Source organism: Strigops habroptila, chromosome 5, assembly GCF_004027225.2.
Source record: "Strigops habroptila isolate Jane chromosome 5, bStrHab1.2.pri, whole genome shotgun sequence".
Taxonomy (NCBI): Eukaryota; Metazoa; Chordata; class Aves; order Psittaciformes; family Psittacidae; genus Strigops; species Strigops habroptila.
The window spans coordinates 3,223,607-3,239,892 of record NC_044281.2 but is presented as its reverse complement, the minus strand read 5'-3'; the positions used below and the strand labels follow the sequence as shown (position 1 = coordinate 3,239,892).

Here is a 16,286-nt window from a genome sequence, read left to right as displayed (position 1 = left end):
GTTAAATATCTTGCCCAGCTCTGAGCTCCCTGCAAGGGCATTTTCTGCTATCAGCGATCAGTCTGAAGAGCAGTCCTAGCTCTGGGCATTGCAGAGGACAGAAAGGGTGCATCGTGTCCCTGCTTTCAAGCCCTTGCTGCTCAGCACTTGGTACCTGAAGAAAACCAGCGTCTGGGGCTCTGATTTCCAAGAGCATACCCCACACCTACCCCTCTGTATGAAAGGCAGGGACGCATTATGCTATGGCAATACGACACATCTAACAAGGATGGGAGACACCCATAGCAGTAGGAGAGGGTTAATATGCAAAAAACATACGGGTGGTCCGTCGTACTGAAGAGAGAGAAGCTGTGAGGGAGAGAGAATTCTCCTCTCTGTCTCGGTCTCCTGATACACCTCTTCGAGGAGGAAGGATAGAGGAGGGTCTTGGTAGAGAGGAACGCTTTTCGGGACTCTTGGTTACTCCATCCTAATAGTAGCAAAATAAAAAAGGCAGGTTTAGTTTTCAAAACTCAAAAATCAATAGGCTGTGATTTCTCTCAACCTATATAGAGGGGGAAACCTCATCCTATGGGCCCAACTTCCTACTCACAGAGGAACCTGTGGGGATCCAGCCACCTCCCATGCTCTGCTTAGCTCCCTGGTGCTTCTGTACTGCATCAAAACACTAGTCACCTTCTCAGCTACTTAACACAGATACTCTTGGATCTAAATGGATGGATTCCATGTGTGTTTCTTAATAAGAAGCAAGGAGGGGTTTTAGTGCAAGTTGAAGTTAAAGGATTTACTCTCTGGAGCTCAGGTGTGAAATTCTTACATGAATTTACCTGCAAAGTAACTGCAGTACTGGTGCCCAGAGTACACCCCACAGTACACTGTTAGGTGAGGTGTGATTTTTGCATTCTCAAACTATACCTTCTACTTTTTTTGGAGAAAAACTTCTAGCTACAGCCTATGTTTTCAGTTCAGGATTATTAATCCTCATGTCTTGTTTCCTTCCATACTTATCTTTTTACTCTTTGAAATCACTAGATTCAATCTTTTTACTATGGTTAGAGCAATGGATATGTATGTTAGAATATTTCTGAACCTACAGGATGCACAGCCAAAGACAGTCTTGCATAAGCAGATAGACAAATATGATGATGGTCCCAACCAGTAAAAGACACACCAAGCATAGTGTTAGCACAGAAAAATGGAAGTGAAGATTGAAAACAGTTTTTCAGTGGGGATAGTCATCAACTCAGCATCAAACAGATGTGAAACACAAGTGAAATGTAAACATGGAGAAGCTAGGATGGACTGCCAAACATCTCTTCCAACTGCAACTTCTTCAACATGGTCCCATTCATAGACCAGACTTGGATCCTAGAGCACCTGGCTTCTGCCCTTACTGCTGGTGATTAAACTGTACCCTCCTACACTGGGGACTGAATTTGTTTTCAGACAATATTAACTGATTGAAAGTTAAATTGTTTTAAACTTGGAGGGTGCTTTAGTTCTTTCCACTTTCAGTTCTTTGCCACTTACCCACATGCAAATGGCTGCAACTTCTTAGCAGAAGCAGATCCATATCATAAGTAGAAAGAAGGTATGTCCTTCTAGTTGTAACTTATTTCACTTATATTTTCTCTGGAGAACCTCCTTCGGTTTTATCCATTTTGTAGCACAAATCTTGTAGCCTAATAATCAGTTCTCGTGCCACTGGATAAAAGTAATCCCACTGAGCTTTGCAGAGAATTACTCAAATTCAGTAGGTAGAGAATGTGATCCATGGAGTTCACCTATATGTCTCCAAACTAACTCTCTCTACCAACTCTGCTACCTTACCTTAGCATCTGATTTTGAGTAGGGCAAGCAGTCTCTTGGGCCTGCTGAGGAAGGCCGTACATAACAACTGTCTGTATCAAGAAAAGTGGCCCTTTTAGTAGTTAAGGAGCAAGCTGAGCTGGGTCTTGGCGGGAGCAATGACTTTGCTCTAGACTTTGAGGCAGGAATCTTTGACAAAGAGGCAGTCTAGTCATGAGAAAACAAACAAAAGAAAACACAACATGAAGCTGGACAAAAAGAAAATACATGCAACATGGAGCAAAAAAAAAATCAAAACAACTCAAAAACCAACACCACCAAAGCCCAAGCTATGAATGAATACTTTCCCTGAGTCTGGTAATGGTGTCTATGCAGTTCTGACATGCACGCAAGTATCAGTTCTGTGTTGTTTGACTGAAATCATTGGGGGCTGGACAGTTACTGATTCTAGGAGGTACTTTCTTCTGCAGATGCTGTATTTGTCTTGTGCTCCTAGGACAAAACTGGTACCATACATGGCACTTCACTGGTTGCCTGCATTAGAAACAAGTGCAAAACTACAGGAACACCAAGAGATCCTAGTCCTTTAAAACCAAGTTGTGCTTTTGAAATATATCCCTCCCCACTACAGTCAACAATAAAATCGTGGGAATCTTAAAAGCAAAGTTACACCAGTATTCCCACAATGGGAGAACGACATGACAGCATTGCTTCTTGTGTCACTGTGTACACACAAAATCCTTAATGCACCCCTTGGCAATGTAGTCCTGATTCAATCTGTATTCATACTAGCATGAAGATACAAATAGGAGCAATCCCAACAGGTCTGTAATTATGGGATTTGGTACAGAACTTTAGCCATGAAAAATCTGGCATTTGATCAAAGTCAGTCACCTAGACTCTCCCAATGTTCAGAAAAGGTGTATGAGTTACTCCTCAAGTTGTCTTTATTAGAAAATGAGAAAAGAATGGGTTATCCAGCCCTGACAGGCATCTGGCTTTGGCTACATACTCAGCCCACAGAAATCTGAGGCTGGTGTATTCAATGTCATCCATGATACCATCAATATAATTAAAAGTTGCAGAACTGTGTAATAAACCATTCCTGTCCTACAACACAGCTGAGACAACTTCTGTTGGATATCATCATCCATACCAAGCAGCAAGGCGAGAAATTAGTTCAAAGGATGGAAGTGCTTTACTAGCAAGAATATATTCCTAGAATGACTTTTGCAACGTATTTATGCCTCTTTAATACTCGTTTCACTGTCTGGGAATAAACAGAATAAAGTCATTGAATAATTATTTCACACAGAAACTGCACAATATGTGTTTCTGTCACATCAAAGGCTTCTCCGGACTTTGATTTGTCATAGCTCAATTTATGGGTCCCATCTACTTGTGAAACTTTGGGCCATATTTACAAACCCACCAGGGTGTTCACTGGTACAGAATTTCTGGAAGCAGAGTATCTATGTTGGGTGGCTTCAAGGAGCAAACATTCTGCAAACACCTTTCTCCTGGTTTTCTGAACTTGAGCTATAACGAAGCACAGCTTTAGGCCCAAATGTTCATTCACTGGTTTTCACCTTTTTCAACTTGTGGGTCATGCGAAATGTTTCCCCTAACAAGACTAAAAAGCTTTTATAGATTAAGATTCTACGCACGATGTAGAGACCTTGTCCTCTTCACTCACACTGCACACAGTGACCTCCATGAATATGTGCATCTAATGTGAATGCTAAAGATGGACAAGGCTGAGATCTTTCAATGGAACAGCTGGGGAAGAGGCATGACTTTGAGCTAATACAGTGCTCGAAGATTACCACAGTCTAGATCCCCTCAGTGTTATTTAGGGGGCAAGTCACTTCTTAGCATCAGAAGCGGAATCTGGCCCAACCGGATTTCAGTGACATGCTCAAGGCTGGTAGAGCAAGCAAAGAAATCAACTGCCTCAATCCCTTCCTGTGCTTTACCCAGAAAACTATTCTTACTCTCTGTTAGCAATACATTACCTTTGATCTTTGTTACAATTCATGTTGCTAGAAGTGCTAGCTGTCCATAGGACAGATCTATATAACTCTAAGACTCAGGAATTGCTCAAGTTGGGATGCAGAAACCTCACTTTATTTCAGAGGTGTTCCTAACACATCACTGATGTTCTCAACATCTCGCTACCGCACGTACACAGCTCCTTCCAGCAGATGGAACTGCTCAGCCTTTCTGAACTTGTTCTGCAAAGCAATATGTAAACTTGTAGTTTGAAGATAGGTAACAAAACTGACAGGGTTGGTTGATCCAGCCTTGCCAGTGGAGAGGAAAAAGCTGCACTTGAAGGACATAAAAGCTGAAAATCAGGAAGAAGTACAACAAAAAGAGAGAGGTCTTTATAAAAGCAGAGGTGAAGCCAAGGCGCAGAACAGAAAATGTCTAAGGGTTGCGTGAGTGTAGCAGTCAGAGAAGTGAGGCAAGAGGGAGAGAAAGTAAGCAGGGGACAGACTTCTGATCTTTGCTGTAAGTTAAGGGGACAGCAGATAATCTGTAGCAAGCAGATAATTTCAGAGAACGATCTTGCAGCTTGTACTTGGAGCACTCCATGAACACAGATGACTCTGAAAATGGGCTAGTATTGACTTCTCTTGTGAACTGATCAGCCCTTAAGAAAAGACAGTAATAAACCATACTGTTGACTCAGGCCAGAAACCTGTTGAGGTTATTTCTTACTGTACTAGTAAAGAAGCTCTAGCAGTTTCCCAGTTATGAGCTGAAATGAGTCAGACCTGAAAACCCACATGAAATCCCAGAATCCATGGCTGAATTCAGGTCTAAATTTCACATCCTCCTCCAAAGCCTCCAATCAGTTATGCTGCTATCATCATTAAAAATTTCTTATGAGTCATAAACAATGTGTAGCACTTTATGAGGCTGATCTTTTAGTTCCTCAAAGAATTGACTATCTGGTTGAAACAAATCAGCCACGGAATACATGAGGAAATTTAGAGGAATCCTAAAGGAACTCTTTCATTGTTAATGCTGGCTAACAATGACACAGTGCTGTCAGTGCTGCAGATGTGTATTAGCATGTGTCAGTGCCATGTAAAAACCAGTTGCATAGGGCATAATGAAAGGCGGTTGGTTTCTTGGGGATTTTGGAGTGATGGGACAGGAGGAGTGTAGGTTCAGCGTGGGAAAAGAGTTTGAACACTGCAGTATTTGCTGAAGGAAAGAGCAGAAGAGAGCCAGACAGAGGGAGCAGAACAGGCTGCAGAGCAGCTTAAGGCAGGGCACGTAACTGTCAGGTTGAGTCACAGACAGAAACCAGCAGTCCAGGAGACGGCCATTCAAAAAGCACTTAATTGCATATAAAATGCCACTGGCCAGCACAGGCATGAGCTCTGCAGAATGCATGGCTATGAGACAGTGCATCATATATCCAGTGAATCCTGGGGGAGGGTTTCTGCCTACACAGCAATTGAGCAAGGTGGCAGTATGAGTCGGGTGCTGCAGAAAGGGCCAAGGTACACAGTTCATCCCATTCCTGCAGTCTGTGTGCCCCTGTGAATCTGCAAACTGCCATCATCTACCACTCGGGACTGTAATTCAGGTTATTCAGGAAAGGTGGTTTTAATTACTCTTTTAAATGAATAATGAATATGGCAAACAAATTCTAACCAGAACACTAGTTTTAAATGGAACACACAGTTACTGAATTAACACAAAAAGATCTGAAATAAGGACAAAGGAGATTATAAAGATGAATGAAAAGATGCTTTTACTCACTGAGAGTTTTTCCTTTGCTTGTTTAAATACACCAGGAGCCTGGTTTGTTTCACCACCTGCTGCTGAGAGACCCAAAGAAAGACTTGAGAGTTAAAAACAATAAGCTTAGTACACTCGTTAGAACAATTAAATGCCTTGAAACTACTGTGCAAAGCAAGTACTTTGTGAATTACTTTCAGTGAACTGTATGCAGAAATGTACCTGCCTCAAACATGTCCTGTACTCACCATACTTGAGGTAAAATGGTATTTACACGTTTCAAACAAATCACAGTTTTGTATTCATGTTTCTTGAAGTCTAGAAACTACAGTAAAAAGTTCAAGAAATAGCTGACAACTATATGAAGCTCTGGTTCTGAAGGCAAATACTCAGATACCTTAGCAACCTGATTTTCAGGACTGTCCTCTAAAAATCAGGCTCCTTTAAGCAATCCACACATGAAAATGTTGAGAGGCCTCTAAAATCACCACTTTTCAAAATGTTAGGTAACATTCCTCATGGAAAGAGAGCGCTGCACTGCTGAATTATCATCCCAGTTGTGTCAACAAGGTCCGTGTGCCCTGGGTCAACTAAGCTCCCAGACTTCAGCAATTCAAATTCTGGCTGGGTCTTCAAGTATGTTAATTTAGTATTTCATTTATTTGATGCAACACGATTTGAGGTAAGACTGTGCTCTCCAACTTGGATTCCATCCTTACGAAAAGTTTTGGAATGAGGCAGATTTTTGGAAAGCAGGTTATTAGTTTCACCCCAACACTGCTGCTCAGGAAGTGATCTGCCACATAAAAACTAGAGGTGAAATCTTTTGGCATCTGTGCCAGGATGTCCTCAGTAAATGCAGAGGCAGGACAGTCGTCACAGGTGACAACCTTTTGCTGTAAACCCAACTGTCTTCCAACTGTAACCCAACCCTAAGGCAGGACGTACAGGACAGAGATAATTCATTTTCTCCTTTCCCTGTGCAGTTCCCAAGCATGGTGAGGAGATCCTTGGTTTTCTGCCATTCTTCCCACTCTAGTTCTGCCCTCTTAATAAAGTATTTATTAATAAATTGAAGGAGTAGGAGAGAAAACTTGTGAGGAGAAAATGAATGTAACTGTGTACTTCAGCTCTAAATTTGTAAGAGTGATGAGTACAGCACAGCCCTCCTGCGTCACATTTTACCACATCTGTTACTGCTGGGTTTGTTCTGGTTTGCATCTCTTCTAAATAATCACAAATAGCATCTTTCCTCCTTCCCTTGGCATGGAGCCCTAACCAGCCACCACTGTGAAGTGGAAAGATTAGCTGTGCTGCTTGTGTGGACTTACCTCAAAGCACCACAACTTTTCCATCTGAACAAAAAGCCTCTACAGGCTTGGCTGCCAGTTCAAATACACAACAAACATGTTTTACCTCAGGGGGTGACCCCAGAATTGAAGACAAAGAACAGAAGTGTATCACATAGTGACTCCTGCTCATAGCCACGTAATTGTCTGGGTCTTGCCACTGTGAACACTCCTCTGATGGCACAACTGCAGCGGCATCTCACAGCCACTAACAAAACACCAGTCAAATTGGGGTTTCATTCATGGACCTACACCAGCCAAGGCAAAGACCTTACAACCCTTTCCTCAGAGTTGGCCATGCAGTTTCTTTTTCAAATGGCAAGGGTGAGTCTCTTAAAAAGCAGTCCCTCCTTTGTGGATGTGGCACTGTAAGTTACCAGTATTTGCCAGTGCTCATCAGTGACATGGGAATTTTTTTCTGGTGTTGAGAGGAAATGGGAAAGATGTCATTTGCCTGGCCACTGTGTAGATAATAGGAACAAATATTTTTTTGTAGGCACTTACATGTTCCATTTTAAAGTCAGAGTAAATGCAACATGGAGGTTTTAACTGACTGCAATAAACTCAAAAGTTATGTAGACTACACTGCTCAGGGACTTTTGGCAGGGGTCCGTTGGCCAGGTATCACTAAAGATGGCAAGACCATTCCAAATAGGACACAGTAACAGTTAAAACTGGCTTCAAGGAACAGTGCTATGTTTTACATAAAAATGGGAGAGAGACAATGTCCCTCAAAATTACAGATCCTGGAAAGAGCAGGTGAAATATTCTAAGAGATGTTTTTGTTCACATTGTGATGTGGTTCAAGCTCTTCTGCTTTAGAGCCCAAACCTCAAAGTTCGACCCTCATTACTGAAAATGTTACGATCAATCTGGGTCCATCGCTTTTTGATTGCTCTCCATCTCAGGATTTAAATGTACCAGGAGTTCATTTTTGTATTGCATTCTTCATTTTGACTAAAATATCTGCTGCACTATGTACTGGAGCGAGAGAGAAGCAGCTCTGACAGTTGCCAGGCAGCACACATTTAAGGCACCAGGCAGATTCCTTATGCAAGTCTATTGGTGCGACTCAGGCCTCTGCGGGACACTATGGGCCAGAAGACTTCAGAGGAGTTAGTGGTAGAGTATCTGAGGGCAAGACAGCACCGACCACATGGCTGCAGAAGGGTAGGCAAAGGTGAGAACACTATAGAGTCAATGCTTCCCCCCCCCATTTCCACTGCTTACTGAACCCCTTGGGTCTTTTGAAAGAATACATGATTTATAGGTCATAACTTCTGAGCTGATCAAGCTGTGCTTCAGCAAACTGTAAAAGGGAGCTAGAGGAGTTGTCCTAATCCTTTTTAAAAGTTCCTCTCTCCTGGATAGTTCTGGTCCAGGTGCAAGTTAGGACAGCCTAAAGACTGCAAACTGAGGAGGAGTCATCACAGCAGCACAGAGGGACCTGGATCAGCCTTTCCTTCCCTGGCTCCATTTCTCATGGGGGAAGAGGGAGGAAGTAAAAGGACCAGATTCCCCCAGAGGAGCAAGGCGATGGGACTGAATATTTAGTTCTGTTTTCCTAATGAAATACAACCAGGAGACATTACACACTTCCTACCATTGAGGCACAACATTAAAGGTGCCCTCGCATAACTATCTTGAGAATTTGGAACAGGAGAGACTCATTGGTGCAAAACTAAATGGGAGTGAATTCTTAGGAAGAATGCTTTTGGTACTGCACTGTGTAACTATAGGATGGGTAATAAATCCTGTTCTTCATTTCTAAGCCATGAGAAGAGGCCGATGTAGTTCTACATTGCCGTGCATGGTTCTTCTCTTAGTAGCCCTGCTTACACTCATGAACAACCGCACTGCAGCATGCGGCTGCGTTACATGACAGAAAACCTGGCCTCTTTTAGCAATTTCTTTGTTTTAAGATCACCACAGATGTCAAGATGTTCATCTTTCCACCCTGAACTCACAGTAACAACGAATAATATCATGAAAATGCTGGAAGTGTTCTTTTTGGTCTACTAAATAATGATACACCTATCAAGATGGAATAGGAATCATTTGTTTCATCCTTTCATCTTCCTCTACCAAATATTAAGACTTTTGCTTGGAATGCATTCGTAGTGTGAGCCCAGATTTCTTCTCTCTCAGCTTCACGCTGCATGTGGCCGGATTCCCCCTGTGGATTTTGACTGTACAGCAGAAACATCAGTGACAGATTGGGAAGTGTCAATATAGATAACATCAATCAACGAAATATAAGTCTGAAACACTTCTTATTATGCATGAGAGTAAAAAAGCAAAGTAATGGAAATGCATCCCATGGTTGAAGCTGTCAACATTTTCCCACCAGAAAAAAAAAAAAGCATAATTGAAAAAAAAAAGAAAAAAAAAGAACAAAATGATGAGTAGGGATTCCTACAACGCCACACTAAAAGCACGATGCCAAGTTACAACCACAGCACTTGGAGGTCCAAGCAATGACAAGCATACATGATCATGGCCTCCATTAAAGAAAGAAAGCAAAACCAGGAAAGAAAGAAGAAAAATGATACAAACCATGAAAAAAAAGCAATACTATTTGTGAAGACTGATATTCTTGGAGGAAGAAATAAAAAAATAGAGAAGCCGCTACAGCCATGAGAGTTACAAAAACAAAAATGTCTATGTTTGCCAGCCACATTGCAGAACTGAACAGAACGCAGTCACCTGTCTGCTTCCGTTTAACACAGGAGAGATGAGTTGGTCTAGTATATTTGATAGCAGGTTTTAAAATGATTTTCCTGGAAGGAGAGTGGGTCTGAACTTCAGTTTTTTTAGCAAGTTCAGCTTTCTTATACACTGCTATGGACAAAAAAACACAAAAACATAGAATCAGGAAAAAAACCCAGCAAACAAGTTTCATATGACAATACATCACGTGGCAGGCCCACTGCTCCACCACTCCAACCCAACGCGTCGCTTCTACTGGGGTGAACAAAGCCTAAGTGGGAAGAGGGGGACCACTGGTGCATCAACCTCAGGTGTGTCACCCAGTGGTCAATAGGGAAGCCTACAGTGAAATGGGGCCAGTGGAGCAGTGAGCCTTGCACATGGCTTTTCAGAGTTGTACCATGAGAAAGCACCACCGCTAATACGGTTACGGTGCGCATCATCTACAACAGAGTAACCGGATAGTACTGTACAACAGTAAGAAAGTAAATAAATAAAAATATATATATTGTAATAGGGAGTGTTAAATGAACCTTTTTTCCTTCTCACTTCATCTCTGGAGAGTGTGCTAGGTTCCTTTTTAGCTATTTTCCTTTCAGGAGTAGAAATCCTGCCTCTCCCAGTTTTAAAAGGTTTCTCTTTTTTATGCTTATCGAGAGATGATCTTCGCAATTCTCTCTCTGCCTTCTCCTCTTTAGGAACAGTCTCTAACTGTTCAGTCATGATGCTCCTATCATCATCTGTAGGATCAGAGGAAATTATAACAACAAACAAAAGATTAGTAACAAATGTTAACAATACTGAGGTGGAGCAGGGAAAAATAGTTGAAGACAGAGTAGACATTAATAAAAGGCAGACTATTTTACCATTTTTCTGAAACATGCTGAGATTACTATTATAACTATAATAATTTTGCTTTTTAATCATTATGATTTGAAAGCAAAAATATTTAACAGACAAAACAGAAAGGATAATGCACACCTTGAGTATCTGCCCAGAGACTGTCTGTGTCCATGACGGAGTCATCAATTGTTGTTTCATCTTTGTAATCATCACACGTCTCTGTCTTGTAGTCAGTGAGCAGGATTTCTTCTCTCTGAGGTGAAGCAGGAGCTTCTGGGGAGCCTTCCTTGGGCTCAACTTGAATGTCAGCCACTTCCTCAACCTCCAGCTCCTCTTCAGCCTGGGAGTCCCCTGTTTCAATGTCTTCCTGCTGAGTAGCAGCAAAACGCACGCTATGAGAAGCAGATTCACCCTCATCAACTGTTGTCTGCACCACTGTGATGAAGTCATCCTCTACTGTCACTACTGATTCGATAATGCCTTTCAGTTCAGGCAATGCTTCTGGGCTACCCTTGGCTAGCATTTCTTCAGCAGAAGGTTTCCCAAAGTCTATTTCTGGAGGCATTTCTGGTATGAGATGCTGTTTATCCTCTTTGTTTTCTTCTTGCCCTACTTCTACCTCTTCTTCCTCATGTTCTTCCGCTCTTGAGGCCCCAGCTGTCACTTCACATGGCAGCAGATTTTGGACTTCCATAGGTTTCACAGTTGTATCAGGAGTCTTTTCAGTTCCTTCTGCAGGCTGTGGTATGCTCTCCATCTGAATCTCAGCAGGCTCTTCCTGGAGAGGCTCAGCTTTTGGAAGGAGGAGCTCCATAGAAGGCTCCTTTGCTGGTAACTGTGCAGGCAGCTCTTCATCAGACACAGGATGTTTTGCAGGTTCTGCTTTGATATCCTCTGGTTTCAAGGATTCTCCATTCAAACTTTCTTGGCCTTGGTCATGCTCTCCACTCGATTCATAAGATTCTTCTTTATCAACTGCCTCTTGATGTACCAGATCAGGCTTAGTTACTTTTTCTTTAATTTCTGTTTCTGACAATTTCATGCTGTCCTTCATGTAACTAGGCTCGATCTTGGGAAGTACATCTGCATCCTTTGCTTCTCTGGACAAGATGGCCTGATCTTTCTGTTGAGTATCTTTGGGTTCAGGCTCTGCTCTTTTAACAGAGGCTTTGTCCTTCCCTGAAGGGAGAGAAACAACCTCGCTAATCTTGGCTTCTAACTGACTCTGATATTCTTGGTCAGCTCTCCTTGCAGCCACTTCCATATCATGCTTTATAGCATTGTAATCTGGTTTAATTGGAGCTTCTACCTCAGCTAACTCAGGAACAACACTAAGAGTCTTTTCTTCCTTCTCCATTGACAAAGAAACAGCATCTTTTTCTACTGCTGTCTCTAAAGCTGATATTCTGTCATACATGGTATCATCAGTTACATGAACTTTATCAGCCACGCTTTCCTCTTTCATTTCCAAGATTGCCTCAGGTCTTGTCTTCTCTGGCTCTGCACCTTTAATGGGATAGACCTCTTTAGAGTCAAGATGATCTTCATTTTTTTCTAGCACAGTATCCAGTTTCTCTCTTTTCTCCTGCTCAAAGTCCCTCGCCAGAACAGGCTCACCAGTGGCATGCTGACCTAAGTCTTTTTCACTAAGGAATTCTTTGGATTTTTCAGCTGCTGCCAGCTTCACTTCTATCAAAGACAGGTCGGGAGCTAGGCCGCGTCTCAGTTTCTCATCTGTGCCTTCATAAAAGGGGCAGGTTTCACTCGTTAAATTCTCACTGTCCTGAACTGGAGAAGGCAGTGGGACTGTGTACTTATTGAAAACACAGTAGCCCAAGTCTTCTAGCTGACTTTCAGCTTTGAGAGTCACGTGGTTTTCATCTGTCACAGGAGGCAGGGCTGTGCTGCTGTCTTCCACAATAGTGTCAGAAGGAACTGATTTCTTCTGTGCCACCTCAGCATCTGCACTCACGGAGGCTAATCTAGATCTTGTCCCTGCTAAGTCTAACATTTCGGGCAGGTCAGGAGCCAGGACAGCCCCATTTTTGTAATAATCTTTGGCCAGGAAAGGTGATTCGGCCACGGTCTCAGGCTGGACTTTTTCTTCTGCCATTGCTTTTTCTTCTTCAACATGCTCATCTTCCTCTCTACTATCGATAGGGAAGCAGGGGGCCTTCTCCAGTGCTGGTGTGGTTGCTGGCAAGTAGTCATCACCTTCATCCATACTGCCACTAGTGTTAGTTAGAATATCTGAAGCGAGGGGTGAAAGATCATGTGCACGACCAAAGCTAAATCCTAAAGCTATTGAATCCAGGCAGGACATGGGCAAGTTAATAGACATACTTCTCTGCTCAATTGCAGATCTGCCCCCAAGTCCCAAGCTCCTGCTCAGAGTTAGGTCATCTTTATTTTTACTGTGGAGTTCTCTCTTATCCCCATAGACTTTGGGGTCAATAGTGAACATTCTTTCTGTTGGGGAACTTGGTTCTTCTGACTTGTCTGGTGTAAAGCTCTGAGCCAGGGTACTGTACCCTATTTCATGAGCAGGCACACTCTTCTGCTGATCCAATTCTGTCTGCAATTCTTCCTCCTCTTCTTCTTTGTCTTCAGGTATTAGACGATCTGTCTGATAAGGCTCATAGACACTCTCTTTAGTGTCACTTAGCTCATAGTAATCACTGCGTTGTTTCAGAGCGTCTGCTTTGAAGGCTTCCTCCTTCAGAGCAGAGGTTTCAAAATACTTCGACATTCCCGATCGATCCTCCTCTTCTTTTGCTTGAGGAGCTGAAACACTTGTCTTATCTATTTTAACATCTTTCTCTTGAGAAGCTTCCAAAGTAGGAGTCTTTTCAGTGGTTAAACTTGGTGCCTCAGGGGCTCCCTCTGTTATTCTGGTTATCTGAGTGGTATCAGGGTGCTCTACTGTTTTCTCAAGGGTCAGTTCATGGCCTACCTTGGCTGGGGGTACCTGTGTGCTTGGCTGCACCTCCTTTTTCATGTCTACTGTTGCTAGGAGTCCACTTTGGTCCATTTCTTTTTCTGCTGTGAGAATATCAGGTGACTTTTTACCTTCACCATCCTTTTGAAAGTCTGCTTTGTCTAGGGAAAGCTCTGTGGTCAATTTACCACCATCTAATGTTTGAGCCTCCCCTTTATCATAGAAGTCATACCTTTCTTCCTCATCACTCTCATCCTTGGTCATGTCCTTTTCCTCTCCCCATGCAGGGATCTTCTGGGTGCTTGGTGTTTTCAGGCCATCTATAGTTACTGCTGAGACTTCTTGCAGAGCTAGTGTCCTGTCTTTAGCGAGATCTTTGGCAAACAGTTGCTCTGTGGGTTCTTGTTTTGTTTTGGAACTGTCTTTGAGTGGAAGCTCCTGGGGCACAGTAGGAGATGGGCCTGAGGGAAGTTCACTTTTGGCTGCTTCTGCCTGGAGTTCTGATAGCAATAGAGAACTTTCACCATGGCTGATGGCAAAATCTCGGACATCTTTAAGATCGTCTTTAAACGTCATAGACATAGCTGGGGTGGATGGTGAGGGCACATCTGCAGTCCTTTCTTCTGTTTTGCTCCCTTTAGGCAGTTCAAATGACAAGTCCTTTTGTTCTTGAGAAGCAGGAGGCTTGGCACCAGGTTCTGCAAAACTGGCTTCCACCTTCTTTTGTGAATCAGTTTCCAAAATCTGTTCTGATAGAGGTGAAGGCATTTTTTCGTTGTCTTTGCTCTGTGAATCCTTTTTATCTATAGCCTCTGTTTTTGCTGGCTGTGGAACTAAGGCATCATGTTTAGGTTGCTCACCAGTCTTACTGTCTTTTCCAGATTCATGTTGCTTTGTGTCTAACGGTTCTGCTGCGAAAGGGCGTGCGCCCTCCTGGACACGGAATTCCATCTTCGTGGCTGCAAGTAAATCTGAAGTAGTTTGTTTGGGTTTTATAACAAGATTATTTAAAGCACTTAAAGGCAGGCAGTCATGTGGCTTACAACAAACAACATCTTGGTATGAATGATGGAAGGGAGAGGGAGAAAGATGCAAACATGCAGCAAGGCCATCCACCTAGAAATCTGCTTTAAAGTGTAAAATCCTAGTTTTGTTTCAATATGATGTTTTATAGTGAAAATGTGAGTTGAACACATATAAATATGTGACCACTGAAATGAGATGATTTCATGTGAATTCTTCATCTTCATGGTTTGTACACAACAGCAAAACCACAAGTAATCCTCACTTCCTTGTTATGCTTTGATGGACTCTGTAGCTTATGTTAGATTTGCGATAGTCAAGTCTACAAGATTAAGTCCAATCAATAGCATCTTTGTGTGATGCTGACATTTAAAACATACACAGTTATACATTTCTATATCCTTTTTACATTTTTCTTCTACATGCAGCCTAAGCTAAAGAAATACTGCATACAAAAGGGTTTATAAGTGTCAGAAGAGGCCGGGGTTTTAGTCCTACCAATTTTTGACATTCACTCTTTGGCAAATGACAAAAATCTCACTGCTGCCATAAAACCTGTATGTGTAAATCAGCAATAGAGCTATTAATAGTCCCAGATCTTGGAGGTCTGGTCTTCAAAATGGACAGCCATCTTCAACTCTAGCTGAAGTCAAAGAATACACGGCATGTTTCAATGGCTGTGCATCAGGCCCTAATTAAATTAATTTGAAACTAAAAATGCTATTCTTATGGTCTGCCACTATATTTTTAGGCAGTAATACCTAGTTGTTGGGGTTTTTTATACACCCTCCGTTATTGTTAATAGCTTGTCCTATGGAAAATAATGATTTCTATCCTACAGAAATCTTCCTATCATGGAAAATATGAAGAGAGATACTGCAGAATGTGGCAGAACTTTCTGCGGTGATCTGTAAAAAAAGTTTTATGAATGGTTTTCCAAAGCTTGTTACAACAAGTGTTGGGCTGACTCTGAATCTCCTCGTCTCTGATTTCAAGTCTGCAGAGCCACCTTTTTGCTCTGATGAATCAGAATTTTTTAGATCAATTAATACCAAAGCATTGGTCATTCTTTATTTCCATACATTAACATTTAGTCAAAATGGCAATTGCCATTTGGAACTCTACAAGTAGAAAAAACAGAGGTCTGCAACTAAAGTAATTTTGCTCCTTTAGGTTTTTACATTTGGTGATTTACTTGACAGCCCTACAAAATGTAAAAACATGGCCATTGAGTCCATGTCAGTCTTGTTTCACAGGAATTAAATAGCTACATACTGACTTTCTTGATGTATCCTACTGTGCCTCTTACTGTAGTGCAAATGAACAATACCAATGGCATCAAAACATATTCTCACTGCCAAGGGAATTTAATATTCTTTAGCTGGGCCAGCCAGAACACCAGTCTCCCAAATGCAGCATTTCTTAGCCAAGTAGTGAATGGGTACATTACTACTCCACACAGCGTGTCTTCACACCCTGTTGCACTGGCTGCAGAGAAATACTATTAAAAAGAAAACCTTATAGCCTAGTTCTCACATACTGAAAGATGACTGCAGTAAATATTTTGCTGAGTGAGCAGATCAGAACTTCACCCTATGCACCCAATCTATTGAACGGCTTCACGATGAAGGCAAACATCCCAGTGGAAGTGATGGAGGTTTTGCCAAAGAAGGTCATTCCAGCAGAGTTAAAAATTTGTGATAAGGTAAGACACAAAAAATCAGAGTTCTGGCAATGACTGAGGAGAGGAAGGGTGGGCTGCAATGAATGGCAAGGATATGACATAAAAAGCAATAGCTTTAGGGAAGCTAAACCAGAATGCACTGAAGCACGCACACACAAAAACCCAAAACCAA

The 16,286-nt window shown here is 42.1% G+C and overlaps 1 protein-coding gene across 48 annotated transcripts in view; it reads right to left on the bottom strand.

The window, feature by feature from the left end:
- Positions 1–16,286, bottom strand: part of MAP2 (microtubule associated protein 2) — a 224,400-nt gene that overhangs the window by 23,765 nt on the left and 184,349 nt on the right. For 16 of the 48 annotated variants that reach the window (XM_030486756.1, XM_030486757.1, XM_032919920.1 and 13 more), the window contains 5 exons: positions 10,608–14,366; positions 10,160–10,366; positions 9,624–9,758; positions 5,590–5,651; positions 319–469 (listed from right to left, as the gene is read on the bottom strand). In XM_030486756.1, the coding sequence (XP_030342616.1) occupies positions 319–469; positions 5,590–5,651; positions 9,624–9,758; positions 10,160–10,366; positions 10,608–14,358 (4,306 nt within the window). In that variant the 5' untranslated portion in view covers positions 14,359–14,366. Of the gene's footprint in view, positions 1–318; positions 470–5,589; positions 5,652–9,623; positions 9,759–10,159; positions 10,367–10,607; positions 14,379–16,286 lie in introns of all 48 variants that reach the window. The other 32 variants (XM_030486728.2, XM_030486749.2, XM_030486734.2 and 29 more) reach the window with 5 other exon arrangements.